Below are 21,970 nucleotides of genomic sequence, written 5' to 3'. Positions count from 1 at the left end.
AGACAGTAAGCTTTACTTTTATTCCTGTATTTGACATCTTGACTTTGCTAGCATGAGGCATGTCTGTGTTTAGTGATAGTAACTTGACATTTCCTGCTGCTTTGCCCTTGAAACAGTTTCCAGTTTTCAGAGGCAGTAATGCTTACGGGGTGTAGCTCCCTAACTGGCAAAGGCAGCCTCTGGTTATATGCTTGTTGATTTTTAAATGCGTGTTCCCCCTCCTTCCCAGCTACTCCAAATGTGTCTGCGTCAAGCAGATCTGAGAGTGTCTCCTACTGCTGGCAATGTCGCAGCTCCTTAGCAGGGTTGCTGGATGACTCTGCTGCTTCTTTTACTTCTTTTTAGGAAGAGTGGAAGAAGATACTCATTCCAGCTGTTTCCTGAAATTTCCCCAGTGTGGTAAAGAGAAAGAATTACTACGTGGGAAAAGCACTGGCTTATTCTTATGTTAATGCCAAGTGGTGCAATTCAACCGGGTCATTTAATGTACATTCACAGAATCACAGAAAGATTTGGGTTGGAAGGGTCCTTTAAAGATCATCTAGTCCAACACCCACCGTGCTGTGGGCAGGGACATCTTTCACTAGATCAGGGTGCTCAAAGCCCCATCCAATCTGACCTTGAACACTTCAGGGGTGAGACACCCACAACTTCTCTGGACAACCTGTCCCAGTGTCTCACCACCCTAATAGCAAAAGATTCCATGTTCAATCTAAACCTACCATCTTTCAGTTTAAAACTGTTGCCCCTCGTCCTGTCATCTCGGAGCTTTGGTTGCAGTGTCTCCCTGCATGCTCTCTGGAGCTCTGTCTCCTGGGCTGTACTGCAGGCAGCTTGTACCCAGAACCCTCCCCTCCCCGTTTTCCCCAGTGATACTCTCCGTGGTGGACATTTTTAACAGCAAAGTGTGCCAAATCTTTTGCTGGCAGTCTAGGCCCAAAATATTGGCTGAGCTCTCTCGTGTGCTTAGATCATGACTATGTTCGTGCCAGTCTTGATTTGAGCAAAGTTCTCTCACATTTCTCCTGATTGGTGCAGACCAGGAAATGCACTGGAAAAACTATGTGATAATTATTATCAGGGATGGGTTATTTAGAAACAGTTTAGTTCGCTTTTGGCAAACAGGTAGATATTTGCTCTATTGTCGGAGCAGATACAAACTTGCAGTGAAGATCCTCGTGCTGACAGCAACCATACGAGGTCATGCTAATAAGCACTGCAAAGTAATTAGGTATATGAGGGCAGCGTGAAGTGGCATGTCCAAAACAGGTTAATCTGTCTGGCATGGGTGCCAGGTGTTGCAAGGCTGTGGTAGCTTGGAAGTCAGCTTGGCCTCTCGAGCTGAGTACAGACTAACAGCTGCTCTGCTACTGGTACCTGCCTCAGGCTTAGGGTAACACAGGTCTGTGTTTGGATGCTGCAGTCGTGTCCCCACGTGCAGGGAGACTGTTCTGCAGTGATTTAGCAAATGGCATGATTGTTGGGACGCAGTGAGGCCGTGGAGATGGGGCAGGATGCAGGGCACAGAGGCATTTACTCAGTTTCTGGACAGGTGATCGAGTGCATTTCCACTGTTTTCTGTAGTAGCTTATGAATGTTTTTGTCTTGTTTGCCCTTCCCCCTGCTTATCCTTTTGGCTTCTCACACAATTACAGACTGAGCCTGTGTGACTGTATGAAAGGCATTTCCTCCTGTTACTTTTTTTTTGTTAGATCAGCTTCAGCCCACCAGCTGCTTTCCATTAGTGTTACACACACACACACTCTCTAGGAGGGCAGCGCATGATGCTTCAGGCACTGCTGAATAGCAGAAATCCTTCAGAATTGCTGTCAGACAGAGGCTTCTCAAAGCAGATTGTAGGTAAAAAGAGTTCAGCACATGGGGACCTGTCTTCTGGGAAGCTTTCTTGGTGAAGCCAAGGTGTGGGGACAGAGGGCAGTGAGGGAGTGTTGTCTGAATGCAAAGTGTGAAAACTGTGACTAGATCTCTCTATGCGAATGGTTGTTTGCTCTGGATATCTTGTCAAGTGTAGGAGCTGAATGTTATCTGTTGCTATGGGGAGTTATGACTCCGTACTTGATCCTGGAGGATAGTATTTTGTTGAATATTAAATATTATCTAGTTGCTTATCCAGACTTCCTGATGGCTACTATTGCTGTATTATTTGAGATCCTTGGAAGAGTACGTTAAACTTAATTAAACTCTCCCTCCTTCTGTGAAAATCACCAGAGCAATATTCATTAACTTTGTAACCTCCTCCTCTCACTGTTATCAGTGGAGGCAGTACCAAGAGTCCTAATGAAAACTGCTGTTTGTGCTGTTCTCTGATTCCTACCTAGAACAGTCACAGTCTGGCAAGGGACGTACCAGCCAGGGCTGGCAAATAAACCTGGGAATTTTATCCTAGAAACACTACTCTCTGGAAAAATACACTGGTATCAGCTGTGCAAGGTGAGATCCCAGTTCCTGCTGTCGTGTTGGGTCGTACCCTGTTTCAGCAAAGTCATTTGTGTGGGACCTCACGCTATTCAACATGTTCCCTGAATGTGGACCTTGAAGTGCAGATCGCTCAGCTCATTGCATGGAGAGCAAAGGGGGCTTTGTTGAGTTTCTGATGTGCTTAAGGGATGTGAAAACTGAACAGAAATCTTGCTGGCTGTGCTACTGCTTGATGATTGTCTCTGAAAATCCTGTTCCATGGAGTTGCAGAGGGTAAACTTTACTTCAGTTACTGTCATTGGATTAACAAGTTCATTGATAATTAGCTTGTAGGGTTCCCAGAGAGGAAAGCAATCAATCACACTTTGTTCTAACAAAGTCCTCAAATCTGCTTTAATAAGACAGAGGAAAAATTTAACTTGTCGGTCACCTTTTGCTGGAGAACGTAATCTGAACACTAAACCATCCTGCATTCTGTGTTTTTTTGAAACTTGGTGCTCAGGAGAAATAGAGGGGCTTTCTCTGAGCTGCTGCGGTAGTTTGAAGTGTGTTCTGGGGGCAGGCTGGCTGCAGGGAGGTGGCCTAGAGGACCAGATGAGGGGCATGCATTTCCCTGTGCAGATCCATCTTGCTGTGCAAAGTGTGTGTGCTGAAATCTGGAGCGTAACCTAGATTTCAAATATTTTTTGTAGCCTGAAGGGAACTGATCTTTAAAAGCTGCAGGCAAAACTTTCACCTCTTTCTCTTGGCTGCTTGTCGTTGTGGGTCTTCGGTAGGCTATGAAGATGCTAACTGAATGCAGTGCCTCGTATTCTTGAGTCTTCATTTCCTCAAGCATTTATTTGTTAGGAAAGAGGCTGTTCAGGGTTCAGCATCTCCTTTGATGTCTCTGTCACAAGGCCTTCTGAAATGCTTATGCAGAAGCATGGGACTGAAGCTGAAGAAACACTAAAGGTGGGGTAGGAGCTTCCTTGCTGTGCGGTCTCCCAGTCTTATGCTCCACTGGAGAGTCAGCAAGGAGGCTGTGTCCCTTTCTGAGGCTGAGCAGAAAGTGTTTCTGTTTGTCTTGGGCCTTTGTTAAATGCAGGAAACTTGAGTCCTGTACAATGTTAACTTCTCAGGAGTCCTTAAATACACAAACCAGGCAGTGAAAGGGAATTGTCTTTTCTTTAACATTCCCCACGCCTCCCACTCCCCTTGTGATGTAGGTATTCAGTAATGTGCTCAGGTGGGAAGAGGGAATGGTCAGACCACCACCCTGGGGCTTGATTTCTTTTGCCCTGTCCCTGCCCTCCCACAGAGCACTCCAAATATCTATCCAGTTGCCCCAGTTTGTAAAAGGGAGACAAGGATATTTATCCTGTTCCTGGAGATTTCTTTTTTCTTTCAAGACTCATTAGTTCCTTTAATGAGTTGAAGAGCTCCAAGTGAATACAACGCAGTAGGGTTATTAATGGAAGTTTTGTATGGGATAGCAGGGAGCCTAGATCTAAACCATCAAACCAGCTGAGGGTAGTAATGATTGCTAACTAGATCCCATTGCCTGCTTTGAAAGTAAAGCAAGCCTTGCACCTTTGTAGTTTTATTGCTTTAAGATACACGCCGGCAATGCAAATAGGGTCTAGTAATGTCAGGTTTATTGTTGTGATTGCATCTGTATAGGAAGCCACTTCACTCTTGGCAAGTAATTCATTAATTAATAGGTGTAATTATCCCATGGCCCTGTGCAAGGAGAGGTGAACACTGTGTCATCAGTCCTTGCTGCTCTCAGTAAGCTTTCGGTCTTTTCCGTGGCCTTACACAGGAATTGCTGCAGTGGACACACTGGGCAGGGCCAGGCCTGGCTTTTATGGTGTCCAGCAGAGGCTCAGCACCGTGTCTGTACTTCACCTCTGCAGCAGAACGCCTGTGTGTGTGCAGGGATTGCAGGCACTGTCAGAGAGGATTAAGAATATCATGAGAAAGTTGTAGACTGGGGAAATATGCCCACTGTTCCACTTCTAGTGGGAAGCAAACAGTAGCTGGGACTTGACAACTCTACCATGCTGGCTGGCCATAGCTGTCAGTCTGTGGCTGCTCTGCCTTGCCTGCTCCCCCGCTGAGGAGATGGTCTGCTTTGTCCCCCTGCGAGCTCCTGCTCCCAGCTGTCCTTTGCCATCTCCTAGCCTGAAGAGTATCAGAAACACTGCTCCAAAGGGCCATTTATTTAACCTGGTATTTTTATCATGAAGAGTCAATACGCATACAATATTTGTTTAAAACTTTGTCTCTAATGGCGTTACGCTCTGGGAAAGCTCGCGGAGTGCTCAGGGTTGGTACAGCTGATTGAGCTGAACGTACGGGGTATTGATACATCCTGACACTGCGTCTGTCAGTTGTCATTAAGGCCTGGAAGTGGTCAAGGTCTGAAGGTTCGATCAGTTAATGCCTGTGCACTCACATGTATTTGTATCGATGGATTTTTGTCCTCTTTTTCTCTGTTACATTGATCCACAGGCTAGGGTTTGTTGTTTAGAGCATTTGCTAGCTGTTCTCTGTAAAGTACAACTCACTGCCACCAGATTTTGACATCTAAGTGTCGTCTAATTGCTAACTTTCCTTCAGGTATGTCATCAAGCTTTTAATGATAGAACCTGCAGTTTGCTGTAAATATTATTTTTTGTTCTTGTCACTTAAATACTTGCTAACTTAAAGCTTGGAAAAATCTGTGATGGTTTCCCTCACCTCCAGTCACTGTTCAGTTCACTGCAAAAAGATGATGCTGTGAAGAGGAATACAAAGGCACCAAACCATTAGGACCTAAATGGGGCACATTTGCAAACAAGCGATGCACCCTTGCAATTGACACTTGACCTCCATATGCCCCAGAGACCTCAGCTGTAAAATCGAATTAATGCAGGAGCTGATCTGACTGTGAAGAGACTGCCTTGGAGCGGAACTGCTTTGCAATTTTAGTTATACTTGTATAAAAGATATACCAATGGGAAGTAAATGCTTGCAGTTGTAATAAACACAGCAGTCAAAGTATCTCTAAAGGCTGGAAGGATTCTGAGTGAGCAGCTGAGATGATAGAGTAATTTAAATAAACGTAGAGCCGGTGAAAACAAAGCTGGATCTAAAAGCAGCACTTTCTCTTGCTTTGATTTTATTGAAGGGGGGTAAAGCAGAAGTTAGAGGTCTAAATGAGCCAAATGTCAGGCCCACTCACATTCTGTGAAAATAAGCTTAAGTCTGGGGACTTGTCAGTATGTCCTTGTAAATATGTTGAGTGCCTTCTTGATGTTTTATTTCAAACGCATTTCCCTTCCCCTGAAGAAAAATCTAACATAATCAATATGCATAGCGTATGAAGTTGAGGGGGAAAATTGGAACTGAATTTCTTTTTAATACAGAGAAAGAGTCTCTGAGAAAGACTGCTGATGACCACTTTAAACAAAATATGCAAGAAATGCAGACATTTTCATAGATAATTGATGAGACATGGGGGAAAAAATGGAGAAGAGTTGAATGGTTATGATCATCCAAAAGGGAAAATCTTAGAAGTCTTACTTTTTGTTACTTCTCGATATTGTTTAACAATTGTTTCAAAAACATCCTCAGTGCATCTTATTTAGAAAAGGTGTAATCGGCCCTGGTTGCTGCAATGACTTTTTTCTTGATGTTTAGCAAGTTGAGATGAGATTGTTTGGAACTACAGTGTGTTAATGCACCCCTGTGTTCACTGCTCACAGGTCATCTCGTGTAAACCAGAAGAAAGCTGCAGCCTACCTCCTCCATCTCTACCTACAGTTCAGCAGCATGGCAGTTTGCAAATCTGTGTGTCCAATACAGGGAACGCTTATTCTGCGCCTGTTTTTTTCGCAGGAGCCCTGCCTATTTTACCTTCATGGTCTGCTTCTGTTTTGTTTTTTGCCAGTCCCATCCCCTCTGCCTCTGATTTTGTGCACCTTGTCTTTTAAGGTTATCTGAAGATGTGAGCTCAGAGGAAAGTGCCGGTGCTTTTGGGCGTGACAGATTATGGAAGTGTGGGTGATACAAAACAAATAGAAGAGTTCACTGTTTGGCCTAATTATTCTAGAATCTTATTCTTGCTTGCTCTTGAGATACTTAACTTGGCAGTATCATTGTACCACTTTGAGGTGGAAAATTATTAGACGCAGAAAGGGGAGCAGGATTTGTTTCTGGGTATTTTCATTTGTTTGTGAAGATTTCTCACTCCTTAAGTCCTGACACAGCGTATTGGAACTGCAAACTATGTAAATGTATCACCTAGACCTCTTCCATAACAACAGACAGTATTTATGAGGTGCCCTGCTAAACTGTCACATTTCCATTGTTGCTTGACATTTGTACTGTAACTCTGATCGTCTGCTGGCTAATTCCTTTGTCTCTGACAGACACCCATTTAGGAGTGTTGGAAAATATAGTGTGGAGCCAGTTAACATTGAATGATCTTAAAACTAGGCTGAACTTTTGTTTCCATCGGGGAGGAAGATGATGCCATCAGCTAATTTGGTTTGATCAATAGCCCTGCTTGTGATAAGGTTTCAAAGCTTGTGGCTAAAAGCTGATTGTGCTGGATCCAAAATAAATTTGATCTATTGATTTCCACAAATGTAGCATAGCCTAGGATGATGCTTCAGTGCTGATGCTTAACTAATTCTGATAATGCTGACGGATTAGCCTGGTGCCTGCTGTGGGGACACTGTAATACATGAACCCTCGGTGGCAGAGCTCTTACTTATGTTTTTTGCAGCAGTATGGAGCTGTCACTCTCTAGCAAAGAGCAATCGTAAAGGTTCATTATTGTGAGACTGGAAAGCAGTACAGTCTTTGCTGGGCAAATTTAATGACATCTTTCATTAATGCAAACTTTGATCTTGGTTTCCTAAAAAGAGAGAGGTACTGGCAAGAAATTAGACTGGTTTGTTAGTTTTGGCTGGAAAAATAAGTGTTACTGAAAAATGAGGAAAAGTTCTGTGGCCAAAGTGCAAAAAAGCGTGCAAGCCATGTTTGTGATAAGCTTTTGGGTACGCAGTTTCAGAAAGGATCCAGCCGTGTTCTTTCTTCATGTTGACTGGGATCATTTTCTGCTGAGAAGGTGGACTAAAATTTAACTGATGCTTTCATCTCTGTTTCAGTGACTATATCATGGCTACGGGCCCAACAGAGGTCACAGAGTCACCTGAAACAGGAGAGACAGTTGAAGAGTGCACAGGTAAGCAGTTGTTCTCTGAATGTATAGCTGATTTGGAAGTCAAGATTTGTTTTCTTCAGGTTGGGGGTTCTGTAGTGACTTTTTTGTAGTGGTTTTTTTGGGTTTTATAATGTAAAAAAAAATTCTGTGTGGTTTTGTCAGCTGGCAATATTATGGGAAGGATCTTTTAATGTGCAGTACTGGAGGGTCGTAATCTGATGGAGGATATTTTTTTCCGATTCTGGCTTGGGTTTTAAAAAACAGGACACTAGAGCTTGAAGGGCTGATTGTTGTTCCTGCTTCAATGGATCCTACAGAGCTGTGAGCTGAACCTGTCAGCCAGCCTCTCTCTGTGGGGGCTGTATTGGTACCCCCACTTCAGCCTCATTCTCTGCTTCTGGCCACAGACAACCATTCATTACTTACTCTTTAATATAGTGGCACCAGCTGATGCAGACAGCCATGAGAGAATGCAATAATAGGCAAGAAAGGAAAATATCTTACTTATGCCAAAGAGTTGTCTTAATTAAAGGAAATCCCCCTTCCCGGCGTCCAGACTATTCTTGAGGAGACAAGTGAAATAGCATTATGGCTGAGGCATTTCAGGAGAAGTGGCTGTCATATCACTTGATATTTTTTTTTGCTTTTATATGGCTGATGTCTCACCATCGTCTTAAATGTTTGTGTTTCAAAGGTTGTCTTGCTTTATCCTTTAGAAATATATTTGCCACGATCAGAATATTGGTAGAACAGAGAAGCAAAATGACTGTTAGTTGAACTCTGCATCGCGGATAGATTGGGGTGAAGAAACTGTAATGATGGATGCTCAGCAGCGGCTGGTTTCTTAGATTTATAATCTAGTTTATCACATAGTCCAGTGCTATCCATGGCACACTGGTGAACTTGTGTGAAACCCACGCATGCAAATTTTGTACTTGGGTTCACCAGGAGACTCAGAAAATGGATCAAATTCTGACCTGGGTGTCAGGGAAGGCAGGAGATGACTTGCTGTTGTAAGTGTTGGCTCTAAACCCACCAGGAATATTTCCGTCCCTAATTGAACCAATATTTAAAAAAAGGTTAAGGCTGCTGTGCTCAGGTATTCAAGAGACACTTGACTGGGCCTGGTTAAAGCCATTTTAGAATCTTTTACTTCCCATGTAACGTAGGATTGCCTCACCTCGTGTTGTTCATAGCTTTAATTGGCTTGTCATGTAAAGGCTGTAGGAGGCTAAAATTCCTAACCTTCACATTCTAGTCAATCAGATTAATTTCTTCAGGTTTACCTTACTGTCTGACTAGTAATAGAGGGCTTTCAGTGCATGCTGCTCCTTCTTGATGGCAGTAACCAGATCACTGTTCAAAAACTGTCGGCACCCAATGTTAGTCTTACTGAATTCCAAGATTAAAGTGCCTTTCTGGCAATATCAGGTACTTTTTATGAAGCTAGAGTAATGGTATTTTGTGAGAATCTTATCTGTGGGGTTTTTTCATCACGTGTTTTTGTTGGTGAAAGTATCTAGTCCTTTGATTGTAGGAAAAAATGGAAAATGGGTCTTGAACGCAGCTTAGGAAATCAGAGAGCATAGAAGATCCCAATATTAACTGCCTAATTTAAATATCATAAATGAGCTCACAAATCAGATGTTCCCTTTGCTTTTTACAGTCTCAATTTGGCACTGGGAAAAGCATCTTTTTCTATCTTGTTATAGGGAAGAACCATGCAAAGAGCAGAAAGACATGAGTTAATTCTCTTTGTGCATGGGAGAAACAATGAAATAGGCAGTACACAAACAGTAAAAAATACAGAATAACCAAACTTTGTAGAGAAAGCAAAATGCTTATTCCTGCTCATTTTCTGTTATAGTGGGCTAAATCATAGTTAGCATAAACAACTAATTTTTGGGAAGGCTTTTGCTTTTTATAGCAGTAGCCTTTAAATTTAATCTTTTATTTTTAGTGCCATAAAATTAAAGATTGGTAACCATAAGAATTCATAAATTATGAGTCATCATTAATCAGTGGATGAAGGGGGAAATAGGCATAGTTGTCTGAGCTTGGATTTTCTCTCCTTGCGTTGACTGGATTTTTGTTATGCAATGAATTTTTTCCATTTTAAGTAGTAAGATCCTCCTGTATATTAGTTCAAGTACCATAGAGTACTCTACCAGTTTGGTGATATGTTGGGCCACTTCACAGTGCACTGAAATGTAGACACCTTTAAATTAAATATGGCATCTTTTTACGGCGTGTGAAACCAGCGCACAACTGTTCACAGCAGGAAACGAATATGAACACCATCTTTCTGAACGATGTCTTCGTAGCCAAATGCTCTCACGTAGAGCAGTCCCACAGTTTTTATCTGCATGCAGCACTAAGTGTCTAGTAGTGATTGTATCTTTTTTTTTCCTAATAATATGGCAAGTGCCCATCTTCTGGAACTGCAGGGAGACTTACTGTTTTCTCATGCATCTGAAGCAGCTGAAGGCATGCAGCTGAGCAGAGCGTGGCTGAAGGAGAATTATTGCTGAGGGGGTATTAGAGGCTAGAGAAGGCGCTGAAGTAACTGATGTGTCTGCATCAGAGAGCTCTGTTGCACAATGATACCCACGTGTTGTCCCATGCCAGCTGGAGTTTACTCATAGGCAGTGTCTGCAAATCCTTTCCATGGGCTCCATTTTAAAGTTGGCACCACTTCTGATCTAAAAAACTATTTGGGGTAGTACCTTGGCAATGTTATTCTTTGTGGTAGGAATTACGTCTGTTTCTCTCAAGTGTCCTTAAGATCACTTCTTTTTTTGTTGTTATTGTGTTGTGGGATTTTGGTTTGTTTTACACATTGCTCTGGTCCTCTGGAAATTGAATTTGCTTCCTGTCCATACCACTGTCAGCTGACTAGTGTATGTGACAGTGTCTTCATTTTTCTTTTAAACTGCCTTGAAGTTGTAGAGCCCTCTGCATATAGCAGTCAACTGTTTTGTTCTTTGAGTCATTGGACTTTGTTAGCAGATGTTGCTGAATTGATAATTTTGGGGCACTGCTTCCATGAAACTTTTTAGTCTTTTATTTTTCTCATGTAAAATAAACCAACTCAGCTTTGACAAGGTTCCTGGGAGAACACCACATACGTTGTCTAACTGCTGATACAAATGGCAGGAATGGCTGGGAGGCATTTCTAGAGACTCTCTAAAGGACACCCAACACTCTTGTTTTATTTGAGAGGTACCATGGTCTTCTGGTTGCTGTGTGGCCTGTCTTCTTTTACCAGTTCTTGCTGTGGGTGTAGCACGAAACTCATTGAGCCCTGTGAGTCTTAACAAATCCCAAAGCCTCGAGGTCATCTCTGTAGTCTGGGGCAGGCAATATAACGTGCATGTTTTCTGTGACTATCTCCTTCGCTTACTGCCTGCTAAGCAGCAGTGGAAGACGAAAAGGTCTTGCACTGATAAACCCTCCATAGGAGCACCACATCTCATTATTATTTGGATGATTAGGACTCCATTGCTAGTTTTACTGTACATGGTTTGAAAGATAATTTGGTCTCAGTGACAGCCCAAGTCACTTGAAAAGCAACATGCAGGTCTCCCCTGGCTGCTGCTGCTCTGCAGAGGTAGCCGTTTCGTCAGTCCGTGCCAGACAGTGTAGTAGCATCCTTGTATGTCCTGACGCATGGTGCTGGCACTGGCCTTGAGAGCACGGAGGAGACAGGGAGAGTAGATCTCAGTATCATTGTTTATTTCTCAAAGTGGTTACTGTCTGATGCAGCTGTGCGGTGGCACAGTTTCAGCCCAGATAAGGCCCGTTGGCAGAGATCCCTACACGTACAGGCCACACGTTGAGACAGAGCATCGCCGACTAAATCGTTGCTGGGAGAAGACAATAATTGTTTTGAAATAATGCCTTGTTTATGAAGGAATCCTCCAGCTGTGGGCATTTATTATGCCAGCTGCTGTAAAGTATTAATTGAACAATGAATTTGGCTCAGATATGCAGTGATGTTATTGCTCTGCATATGTATTTAAGTCAATCACAGGGGTCTTAGTACAATAGTTTGGCCCAAACCACTCCAATCTGACCCCTCGATGTAAGGGTCAGTGACAAAATGCAGCACTTGTGTGCTGAAAGAAAATATAAATAAGAATGTTAAAGTATCTTAGGTTATTAAAAATGAAAGCAGTCAGTGATGTTTTGTAAGGTTTGTTTTGTTCTTTTTGTATTTCTTTTCATTTGGACAATGGAAAATCTGAAATTGGATTAACGGTTTTCTAATTGTGTTCTTAAGGCTGCTGTGTTTGGGGGTTTCATGTCCTGCAGGGCAGTGTCTTAATTTAAGTTTGCTCCATTGTCCTTGGAGGAGTTGTTGATTTTATTCTGGGGCAGTGTTTTAATGTGGAAACAGATATTTTGGTTTTAGAGTTTAGAAGTTCTTCTGCCAGTTTCAATCTTTTTGCCAAATATTGAACATCCTTGAGGTGTTGTCTCTTTACAGCATTGAGTAAAGAGAAAGCAGAACTAAACCTAGTGAAGTAAAGAACAATAAGAGTTAAAGACACTGACATAAATTTTTTTAATTGAAAATATATTAAGTATGATTGGCATGATCATTGTTCAGTTGTAGGTAGATACATTCTCTATATAAGGTGTATTTTTTTATAAACTGGAACCTAAGTAGGCACCACTATTGTCAGCTTAATGCCAGTGTTGCTTTATAGGCAGCAAATGTAAGAACTGCAGCTTCAGCTTTCACTGGACTCCAGCGCTGAATTATTTATAAAGGAGCTGACTAAAACTGAATGGGCTGCTCTAGCTTTGAGGCTTCCTCCAGAATTTAAGAGATAATATTCTCCAAGCTAAGCAACACCTCCAACTTCCATAAATTTTCATTTTTCTCATGTTGCAGGAAAGAAAAAATCCAAATTTCAGACTTTCAAGAACTTCTTTGCCAAGAAGAAAAGGAAAGAGCCTCCACCTCCCAGGGGGGAGAGTAATTTAAAACCTAGCCAGTCCAGCAGCGATGTCAGCATCTCTGTGCTCGACACTACTGCACTTCATTCACCGAAGGAGGCTGGGTAAGCTGGTGGGGAAGGAAAATAAAGAAATAAAAACGGACTTCTCACAGCAGTAGGATGAAAGCGTGAGCTGGCCCCTTGGGAGCAACCTCTGTCCAAGTTTGTGCAAAACAAACCCTAATGCTGATGAAGGAATTCCAGGAATTTCCTCTTTCTTTGCTAGTGCTTCAAAAGCCAGCCTGGAGAAGAGGGGGAGGGCAGCCAGGGGCAGGGGTGATCCAACCTCTTAGTCTAAAACTGCAGATAGCCCAGCTCGTTTTGATTGTTTGAAACCTGTCCTGAAAGGTCTGATCAGCAGCAGCTTTACGAGAGGATGATGACTGAGTAGTGCTAGCGCAGAGAATACATGTGAAGTTGAGTTGCTATTTTTTAGCATAAATGGTGCCCTCCGTCATGGCTGGAGGAAGGGGAAAGAAGTATTTTTGGTGTATTATCAGTATGAGATTGCTGCTTTGACTTTCTTATGTAGTATTTAGGTACAGATAACAACTGGAGGCCTCTAAGTTTTGTGTCAGCTACCCCTGAAGGGCTCTGCATGTGAGTGAGGTTTGCAAGCTGTGTCCAGAGCGATTCTCAGATCCCTGAATGGTGATGGTTCAAAAACTTGTCCTTTTTTTCAGTTAGTGTCATACAAGCTATTAGCTTGCACTGCGAACACTGCTTTGCCTTAGACCACCAAGCTACACAACACTTACATTGCATGTCTCTGAGTCTGGGGTGGGACAACCCTCTGAACATGGCTGTGTCTCTTGCCAGGGGTGTCATGGATAGGTATCTGGCAACCTATAATTTGGCTGTTTTCCAGCTCCCCACCGTTCTCATACTCCCCCTCAGCCAGGCCTCTCTTCAGATTACCTTAAGCCTTGGGTTGCAGCGCTCCAGACTGACAAAGTGTGACAAACCACCGGCCACATCCTATGGTTTGCAGTGTTTTGTCGGAGGAGACGTTGGACAGGTGTGACACTGGCTGAGGGCAGGAATGGGTGACTAGAGTGGGACATGCTGAAACCAGCATTGCTGCCAGGTGCTTTGTATTATCAGATAAGGCATTGGTGGAGCTGGACACTACATTTCTTTTGGCAGAACAGTTTATAGATGTTACGTTCTCACGGGTGCTTGTTCCTCCATGCTCCACCTTCCTCCACTCTCTCTGTTGTGTTTGTGCAACTGCATCATGGAAATGATCTGGGAATGAAACAACAATCTCTTTATTTTGTTTGTTGGCATAACAGCAACAGAGTAAGTGACCACACAACCAGTCCTATGGGGTAAGGGAAATTAGAGTGACTCAGCTAACCCAGTCCAAAAAGCATAGGAACAACTGAGGTTACCCCATCAGCCCACAGGAGGGATGATCTGGCTTAAAATCAGCTGTCTGCTCCAGAGACGGTGTGGGTGTGAACTCTTTCTCTTGCCCTTAACCAAGTACTTCAAGTCCAATTGCTGTTTACTTCAGCGCTATCCTCCAGTGGTTATGAACTGTTTTGCAAGATCAGAGATCAGGTACTGAGTAAAACCCCTCTGTTTTTTCACTTAGAGATAGGATTAGATGGACTGTCCAAAAAATTTAGAGGATATGTTTGTGTTACTTGAAAACCCTATCATGTCCAGACCCTGCATGGCATAAGCACGCTTTTTAAGTACCTAGAGAGACTGAACAACATAATCCTTTGGAAAACCTGATCCTGAAAGCCAGTGGAAATACAGTTTGTGAAGGGTTTATAGCAGGGCCCTGAGCTTTGCCATTTCTGGCATGCAGAATATCAAAACCAATCCTAGAACAATGCTGCTGTTTGTTTGTTCTTGAGGCAGAAGCATTGGTTATCTTTTTTCCTTTTTTTTTTTTTTTAACCATGTAATCTTTTTAAAATTCTTAATACTAACCAGAGACCAAACCCCCAGATGTGCCAAATGCTTCTTGTAACAGCCAAAGGGATGCGCCCAGATGTCAAGGGGCTGTAGGGAATCAATGGGATTGGGCATCTGTGAAGGGGAAGGGAGCATTATGTGCCACTGCCTCTTTACGTTCTGAGAGGTATGAGTTTTGAATGGAAATGGAAAAACCTTGGTGGCAAAGTTAAAGCATGTGCCATGGACGACTTCTTGTCTGTTATCATCAGAAGGATAAAAGACCTTACATAGAGGAAGATTGGGTCCCAAATAGTCTTATTCTGATTAAAAAGCCTTGAGCAGGAAAAACTACTGGGACAAGATGTAAAATTGTCCTGGTCTTTGTAATGAGCACTCACTCTTTTGGCAGGCTGCAGTTGTTTTTGAGAGAACAGCTTCCTGAAGGAATTGTCACCTTTCTTCCCCCTACCTCAAACACTAATAAAAGGATTGGGGTTGAAGCAATAAGAAGTGGAAGATAGCACAGGCCATGGTGAGTTTAGGAGCGGCTTTATTGCTGGCTGTAGAGTCCCATCATTTTGTCAGTCATGGCATCTCAAGTGTTGCTACATGTGAATGAATTGAGCATTTGTATAGGGAAATCGGTGTGGAGAAACAGTGGCTGAAACATCTGGGTGTTTAGCTAACAGTGCATCTTTAGCTTCAACATGAATATACATACACTGTCTGGAATTACACATGAATGTATATTTGCACATAAGAGACTCATCTGTACTAAAGCTGCAGTTATTCTATATTTAATCCAATGCTCTTTTTGTGACTGCCAGAAGAAAATACAGTAATTCTCTTGCAAACACATATGAGACATATGCAGAGAGAGAAAGAAAGAAGCAGATCTTGTATTGGCAGTCTCAAGAACAAGGAAACCTCAGCTCTTATTGCTAAAGAATTTCAAGTAAAGGAAGTGAGGAAATACCCAGTTAAAAAGGTTAATACATCCTAATGCATGTGCATTCTTTGCAGTGAATAAAATATGCCAACTAATAATGAATATACATTACAGTAAATAAAAATTGCATGACACTCTCTTTCCGAAAGTAGTAAAATTATGTCTTGCCCATATAGAGTGTCTTTCATGCTGAAAAGGACTCTAAAATCAAACACACAAAAAGGTGGGATGGCTTCATTCACTCTGATGATGAAGTAAGGCAAGTGCCTTACTGTGTGTAGAACTGCTGTCCTGTAAGCTAACACAGAAATTAACTATTGCATATTGTAGGAGGAAGCACAAACTCTCACCTGTGCTGTGAGAGAAAGATCTCAGATTATCTTCGACAGGGCATAAATATAGAGGAAAATTATTTTGCCCTACCGTGAGACTCAGCGTAACTGGTAGACTCAGTTTTTGCCCTACCGTGAGACTCAGTGTACTGGTCGATTCCACCTTTGGGGCAACAGGAGGGTTAGTCAAGCAGACAAAAGAGATGTTGTCTCCAGAGACGTAAAGAATGGAGCCACAGGAGGAAAAAGAGAGTCATTTGTTTGGGTTTTTTTTTACATGATGTATTTACTTTATGAAAGTTCACAGGCTTTCAGTGCTTTCTTCTAAATAAAGAGAGAATCTGGGGTTAGGCAAATAGCAGAAACCTCTTCTATTTGATTTTCTTGCAGCAGAATGTTAGGCTTACAGGGTTTTCCTTGTCATAGTTCTGTTCCTAATGATCCCCTGTTACCTAGAGTCAAACTCTCAGAGGCAATGAGCATTGCCTGCATGGCAGCTGACCCAAGGAATCCTTGTAACTTGTGGGTTGCAAGGATGGCAGCCAGCAACAGAAGAGTTTTCTCTGTTAAGTGCTAGAATGAAATCCTGGTAGAGGCCATCCTTGTGGTCTTTTGGACAAAGTAATGTACAGACAATGCCTGCCTATGCTGGTGGAACTTGGTGAATAAAAGATTTGGACTTTTTGTTGTTGTGTCACAGAAGTGCAAAATTTCCCCTGCAAAACCTAATAGCCCAACCGCAATCAATCTCAGTTGATTACAACTTAGTTAACAGCTGCTGTGGGAAGTCGTCAGTGCTTCACTGGGCTGAACACCCCGTGAGCACAGAAGCAGATCAGGAATATCTTACCTAGGTATTTTAACTTGGCCATGGATAGGTATGTAACTGTGGCCATGGACACTTGGTCCCATCTACATTTTGTAATATGCTTGGGACACAAGCACCTTCACAATACAGATGAGCAGAACTGGTTTTATTGCTGGACCTGAGAGGATTTGAATCAAGTTTGTTAATGTAGTGGAATTACATTTTCTGCCTGTGTTTGCAAGAAGAAGAAAAATAATCCACAATGTTTGGCAGGTAAGACACACACCGAGCTGCAAAGGTTATATCCTGAATGTCTCATGCCAGGCACATTCCCACCAAAGGAGGGCAGGGGACTCCTGTTGCCCCCCTTTGCGCTGTAGACATCTCTCAGGGTGGCATGCTTCCAACTAAATCTCAGCACCTGACTTAATCGCCATGGACTCCTTCTCTCGTCTACAGAGACTGGCCTGTGTGTTCAGTGCAGATGCTGAGTACATCTGAAAAGAGATACGTGCATTTGATCAGCATCCTAAAAAGTATTTCTTCTTCCCTTCTGAATATAAAAGGAACTAGCAGTAACTACCTTAGACAGCTAACATGCAGAAATCTGAAGTTAAGCGTTTGGCATCCCACCCTGGCGTCTTTATGGTCCCTCTGCCCTGGTGGAGTAGTGCAGGGAAGTGTTGGAGGGCTGTACCCAGTGCATTGACCACTCTTCCTTCCTTCCCAGGCCCAAAGGAAGCATGGGAAACAAAGCCTTGTCCCATGACAGCGTCTTCATTTTTGAGTCTGCATCAGGAAATGTGGCAGGTGACATGTTGCCTCAGGAAAACATACCTGGGAGAGTGAAAACTTTGCAGGTGAGAACATCTTCCCTTCGTTTATGGTGCTGCTCTGTATTAGCTGTCTTCTAGGGAACTCTGTTGCTTGATTACTCTGCTGTGTGCCTGAAGACTTTGCTGACTAAAGCGTCTAAAGCCAGATTTACTGCTTTTGGATCTATTCTGTCTCTTGGAAGCTGCATCATTGAGCAGTCCTGATACTTTCAGCCTTGCCCAGGTCTCATAGTGTGCAAGTGACATGAATCCAGTTCATGGACTCTTGGAAACTTTCCTTAATGAGCATGTCCTCTCCCAGTGGAATTTCCGTTCTTTACTTTGTAGCTACTGCTTTTGGGTGAAGGCCATTTATTTATACTGTAGTGTGTCCCTTACACTGTTTTTCTTTATATATTGTTTATATCCTATTCTTTTTGGCAATTCTTGCTCTGATGTTTTCACTGTACATGCTAGGACCAGCAGCTGTCCAAGTGTGTGAAATGATGGATATGTCAGGGCACTCTTAGTGACAGCTGTATTTATATAATTATTTTCCGATCTGTGCCAGCAAAGGATACTGTATTCTGCTAGGTCATTTCCTTCTTCCAAGGCACATACTGAACCCTCCTTGACAGCTTCCTTATCAACTGTTGGTTAAATTAATTGCATTTAAATAACTGCCCAGCTCAGAACACTGAGATAAAAGTTTGGGATTCTTCCAGAGGCTGAAAACAAACCATTGATAAGGCAGCCAAAGGCCATTGAAATTCTTCCTTTGCTCAGTGTGAGCTTCATGTTGCAACACACAATTGCATCACGTGTTAAGTGATAAAAGATGCACAGAGGAATTTGTTCCTCCATAAGACTGCAAAATAGGCTAAGCTTCAATTCAGGGTATTTTTTGTATAACAATAGGAGTAGCAGGAGAAATCAGGTTTATATATGAAGGAACTTTGTTGGGCGAAAAAAGCTCTTTACATGCTATTTCCAGTCCACTGTGCCCTCTCTTCATCCATCCATCATCAGGCATGGTAACATAATACTGCCAGCACTATTTTTGTAGCCATAAAAGACAGCCTTTTTCTATGAGCTTGACTCTTGTCAGAATAAAAGCCAAGCACTAATAAAGGCTGTTGTTTTCTTAGCAATGTAAATTAACTTCTGCTAGCAGAAGACAGACTGTAAATTCAGAGTTTCCGCCACAACACTTTGCTGTCTGCATGTAATAAATTTAATAAATCAAAGATGGGAAGTTGTGAAAAGAGGGAAAAGCAAAATTGAATTTCTGTATTTTCCTTCCCATGAAGTGCACAGGTATATTCTATGTCTTGTGTTGCACATATATTGCAATCTTCGTGCAGTTTGTCGCCAGTCCTGCTCTTGCAGGTCATATTAGCGATACTTCTTGGATTGTTGTGGGTAAGAGGGCAAGAAAGCTGTGTGAACTGAGGGACTGATGGATTAAAGGGTGACATTGTGCTACCCTGTGTGGCTGTTAGATCTATAGGAATTACATTCCAAGTGAATCTTGCTGAATAAGAATGGCAGCTATTTAGATCTTTTTTACAGTCTTATAAATGAATACATAGCTTGTGGAAGAGCAAAGAATTAGGCCTAGAATTTCCCAATCTGGTTTAATAAGCAAAGAAACAGAAAAAAACAGGTCTGCATATTTATCTTAGGAATATTCAGTTGAGATGTTTTTAGTTGAAGGACAAAGTTTGTGTACAGACCTTGTTTCTATTCCAGCTTTGACATAGCTGACAGACTGAAGCCAAGAATTTTAGTAATGGTGTTTCCTGAGATCTGAACTTTTTTAGTTTGAGGGAACATCTGGCTGCTTGTGAGGTTGCAGACTTTGTTTTATTTTTCTAGGATCAGGGCCTGCCAGAGCATTCTTTTGTACAATCTTGGAAAAGAATCCCCATACTCCTCTACAAACAAAGATGTTCCTGGCTGCTGTTATCATTCTTGCTGTAGACAGTACCAGGATGTGATGCTGGGGAAAAATTAACAAGCAGTTCATCAGGGTGGACAAGAAATTGAATTAAATTGTATTTGTATAAAAAGTGGGACTCAGCTACTTGTGTGGGTGAGGGTGGTGACAGGCTCTCAGTATTTGGAAGAGCTGTTTGAAGGAAAGCTGACCACATAAACCTGAGGCTGGGAACCTCTGACTGACAATACCTAGTGTGACTGTTTGGGATGTCAGGATAAGTGTAATTATTTAAAGAATACTTAAATCTAGAATTTTTAAAGTTTTAAATTTAAACTGAGTTAAACTGCTGTAGATTTTCTGGAATGGTGAAATTTCTGTCTTTGGTAACTTACTGAATAAAACTGATTTTTATCTTAATTTTGTACCAAAGCCAGTTCTAATGATGGGCCCTTTATGAATGTAACTAAATAAAATGTTATTAGTGGCTATTTTTGTAAATGGGCTGTTTCTTCAAGTGTTTCTGGTAACTAAGAGATTCTGCATGCCTGATGAAAGCAACTGGGGTAAAAGTGTCCAAAATGTGCCCTATAAACAATGCCGTTGAAAGTCTATATTCTAAATTTCTGTTCAACCACAGCTTCAGTTGCAGCAGAACATCAGACTTGCATCACCTCCTCTTGTTATAACTGGAAGGAAACTGGAAGATGCAGGTGCTGTTTCTGAGGATGATGGTTTACCTAGAAGCCCTCCTGAAATTTCAACCCTTCATGAAGTTCTGACAGATTCACCAAGCAAGGTATAATCGTTATGTCACTTTAGTGACCACCTGTACAGAAAAAATAAAATCTGCTTGGAGAGGGGGAAGACCTTTTTGCTTGCTTGTGATAAAATCTGATGGTACAAATCAGTCAGAAGTAGAACAAATTACCTAGGTGGATTGTGAGCTTGTCACTGTGAGGGGTACCTAGGAAGTGGCCTTACAAATACCCCTTCTGAGTACAATTTTCTATGCTTTTGTATAGACCAGTGCCGGGGCAGTTGTGACCTATATCATTAGGGAAGGAGGAGAGAAACTCAGTTGATCTGACAACTCTTGGTGTCTTTGGGCAAGGCAGTCTCTCCTGGCAGGTCTGTATGGCAGAAAGCATAAGAAGTGAATGATTCACGGGTGAGTGTTGTGTTACTGTGACTGTTCCAATTCCAGTCCGAGAACAAGCTGAGGCACTCACACCGCACAAAAACTTCCCATGTCTTCCAGCTTCAACAAGCTGGAGAGATTGGCAGTTTCCTGCACCTGTGAAAGGAGAAGAGTTTTTGGGTGTTTTAAAGCTAGTGAGGAAAACAAAAATAATGAGGACTGCTAGAGAATCTTAAACAGTTACTGTTTTTGGAATGAAATAGCTCAAAGCCAGGGCAATATTAGTTGAATTGACGGGAAGGTGACAATGCTGAGTCTGAAGAGAACAGGTCCTGATGGGACTTGGAGGGGCGTTGGATTACCTTCTTTCTTAGGAATTGCCTTCTTGTAGCAGATACATGTTTTTGGACTTGAGTGAGCATGTGAACATTTGTAAATTTGAAGATCTTAAAACAATAAGCCAGAATAACTTTATAAAATGTATTGCCTCATGTGGTCAACCTTCATGGCATATCTCACAGCAGGGTAAAGCTCCCCTACTATATGTTTAATCCCCAATGCACATATCAAACCTACTCTGTGAAGCAAGGGACTCAGTGACCCTTTCCTTTATCTTTCCTCTTGTGTTTTCTCATAATTAGCACTGGATATCCAGTCCCGGATAATTCAGTGTGATACTTCCCTCGACTTACCCTCTTCCTTATTTTATCCCACAGTCCTCCAACCCTGTTCAGCGTCATAGCTCCTTGAGTTTAGGCGGGACAGACAGTGAAGACGAACAGGTAAATAGCTACTTTTCCTGCTAATAAACTTTCCTGAGACAGCATGTGTGGTGTCTGTATGGGGCCAGTACGATAATCTTTTTTTTAAAATCTGTTCTGGGTACAATTTATCAACAGTCCAGAGTGATGCAAATGATACTAAAAATGTGCCTGTCACAGAGTGTTGAATAAGAGCCAAATAGAGGCAGAAATCTCTTGGTAAATGGTTTGTGTGAACAGCATAGTCAGCTCTGTGACGCAGTATAAATCTGTAAAGTTACACAACAGAAAACCAGACAAGGCAAAGCACTTCAATTCTGCTTCCATGTCCCAGGGCCCCAGTACCCAACAGCAGTAATACCTTAGTAACATCTGTCCCTCAGCAGTGGCTTGTGAGCGATGCCAGGCATCTCTCATCATGGGAAATAATTGCAGCATCAGCCCTTTCTGATGCTAGGTATTCCACAGGAAAAGGTCTGTGTTCATTTGCAGTTTTCTTTGGATCATAAGTGACCATCAGCAGGAGCAGGTTCTGCTGTCAGACCAACACAATCTGTTCCTTGACCACCTCAGAAAAATTTACAGAGGTCGTATTTTTGGAGAGGAGCCTATGGGACCTTCACCTTGACTGTCCCTGCTGCTTGAAGCTGAGTTGAGTTCCTGTCCATC

The 21,970-nt window shown here is 42.3% G+C and overlaps 1 protein-coding gene across 3 annotated transcripts in view; it reads left to right on the top strand.

Annotated features, from left to right (window-relative positions):
* The window catches only part of KIAA1210 (KIAA1210 ortholog), a 59,112-nt gene that overhangs the window by 23,278 nt on the left and 13,864 nt on the right, over positions 1-21,970 (top strand). For 2 of the 3 annotated variants that reach the window (XM_075435749.1, XM_075435748.1), the window contains exons 2-6: positions 7,581-7,657; positions 12,537-12,705; positions 17,376-17,505; positions 20,040-20,198; positions 21,257-21,322. In XM_075435749.1, the coding sequence (XP_075291864.1) occupies positions 7,591-7,657; positions 12,537-12,705; positions 17,376-17,505; positions 20,040-20,198; positions 21,257-21,322 (591 nt within the window). In that variant the 5' untranslated portion in view covers positions 7,581-7,590. The remainder of the gene's footprint in view (positions 1-7,580; positions 7,658-12,536; positions 12,706-17,375; positions 17,506-20,039; positions 20,199-21,256; positions 21,323-21,970) is intronic. The other variant, XM_075435750.1, reaches the window with a different exon arrangement.

The sequence above is a fragment of the Opisthocomus hoazin genome, chromosome 14 (assembly GCF_030867145.1).
Source record: "Opisthocomus hoazin isolate bOpiHoa1 chromosome 14, bOpiHoa1.hap1, whole genome shotgun sequence".
Taxonomy (NCBI): domain Eukaryota; kingdom Metazoa; phylum Chordata; class Aves; order Opisthocomiformes; family Opisthocomidae; genus Opisthocomus; species Opisthocomus hoazin.
The sequence above is the reverse complement of the archived record's forward strand: the minus strand, read 5'-3'. Positions and strand labels throughout refer to the sequence as shown.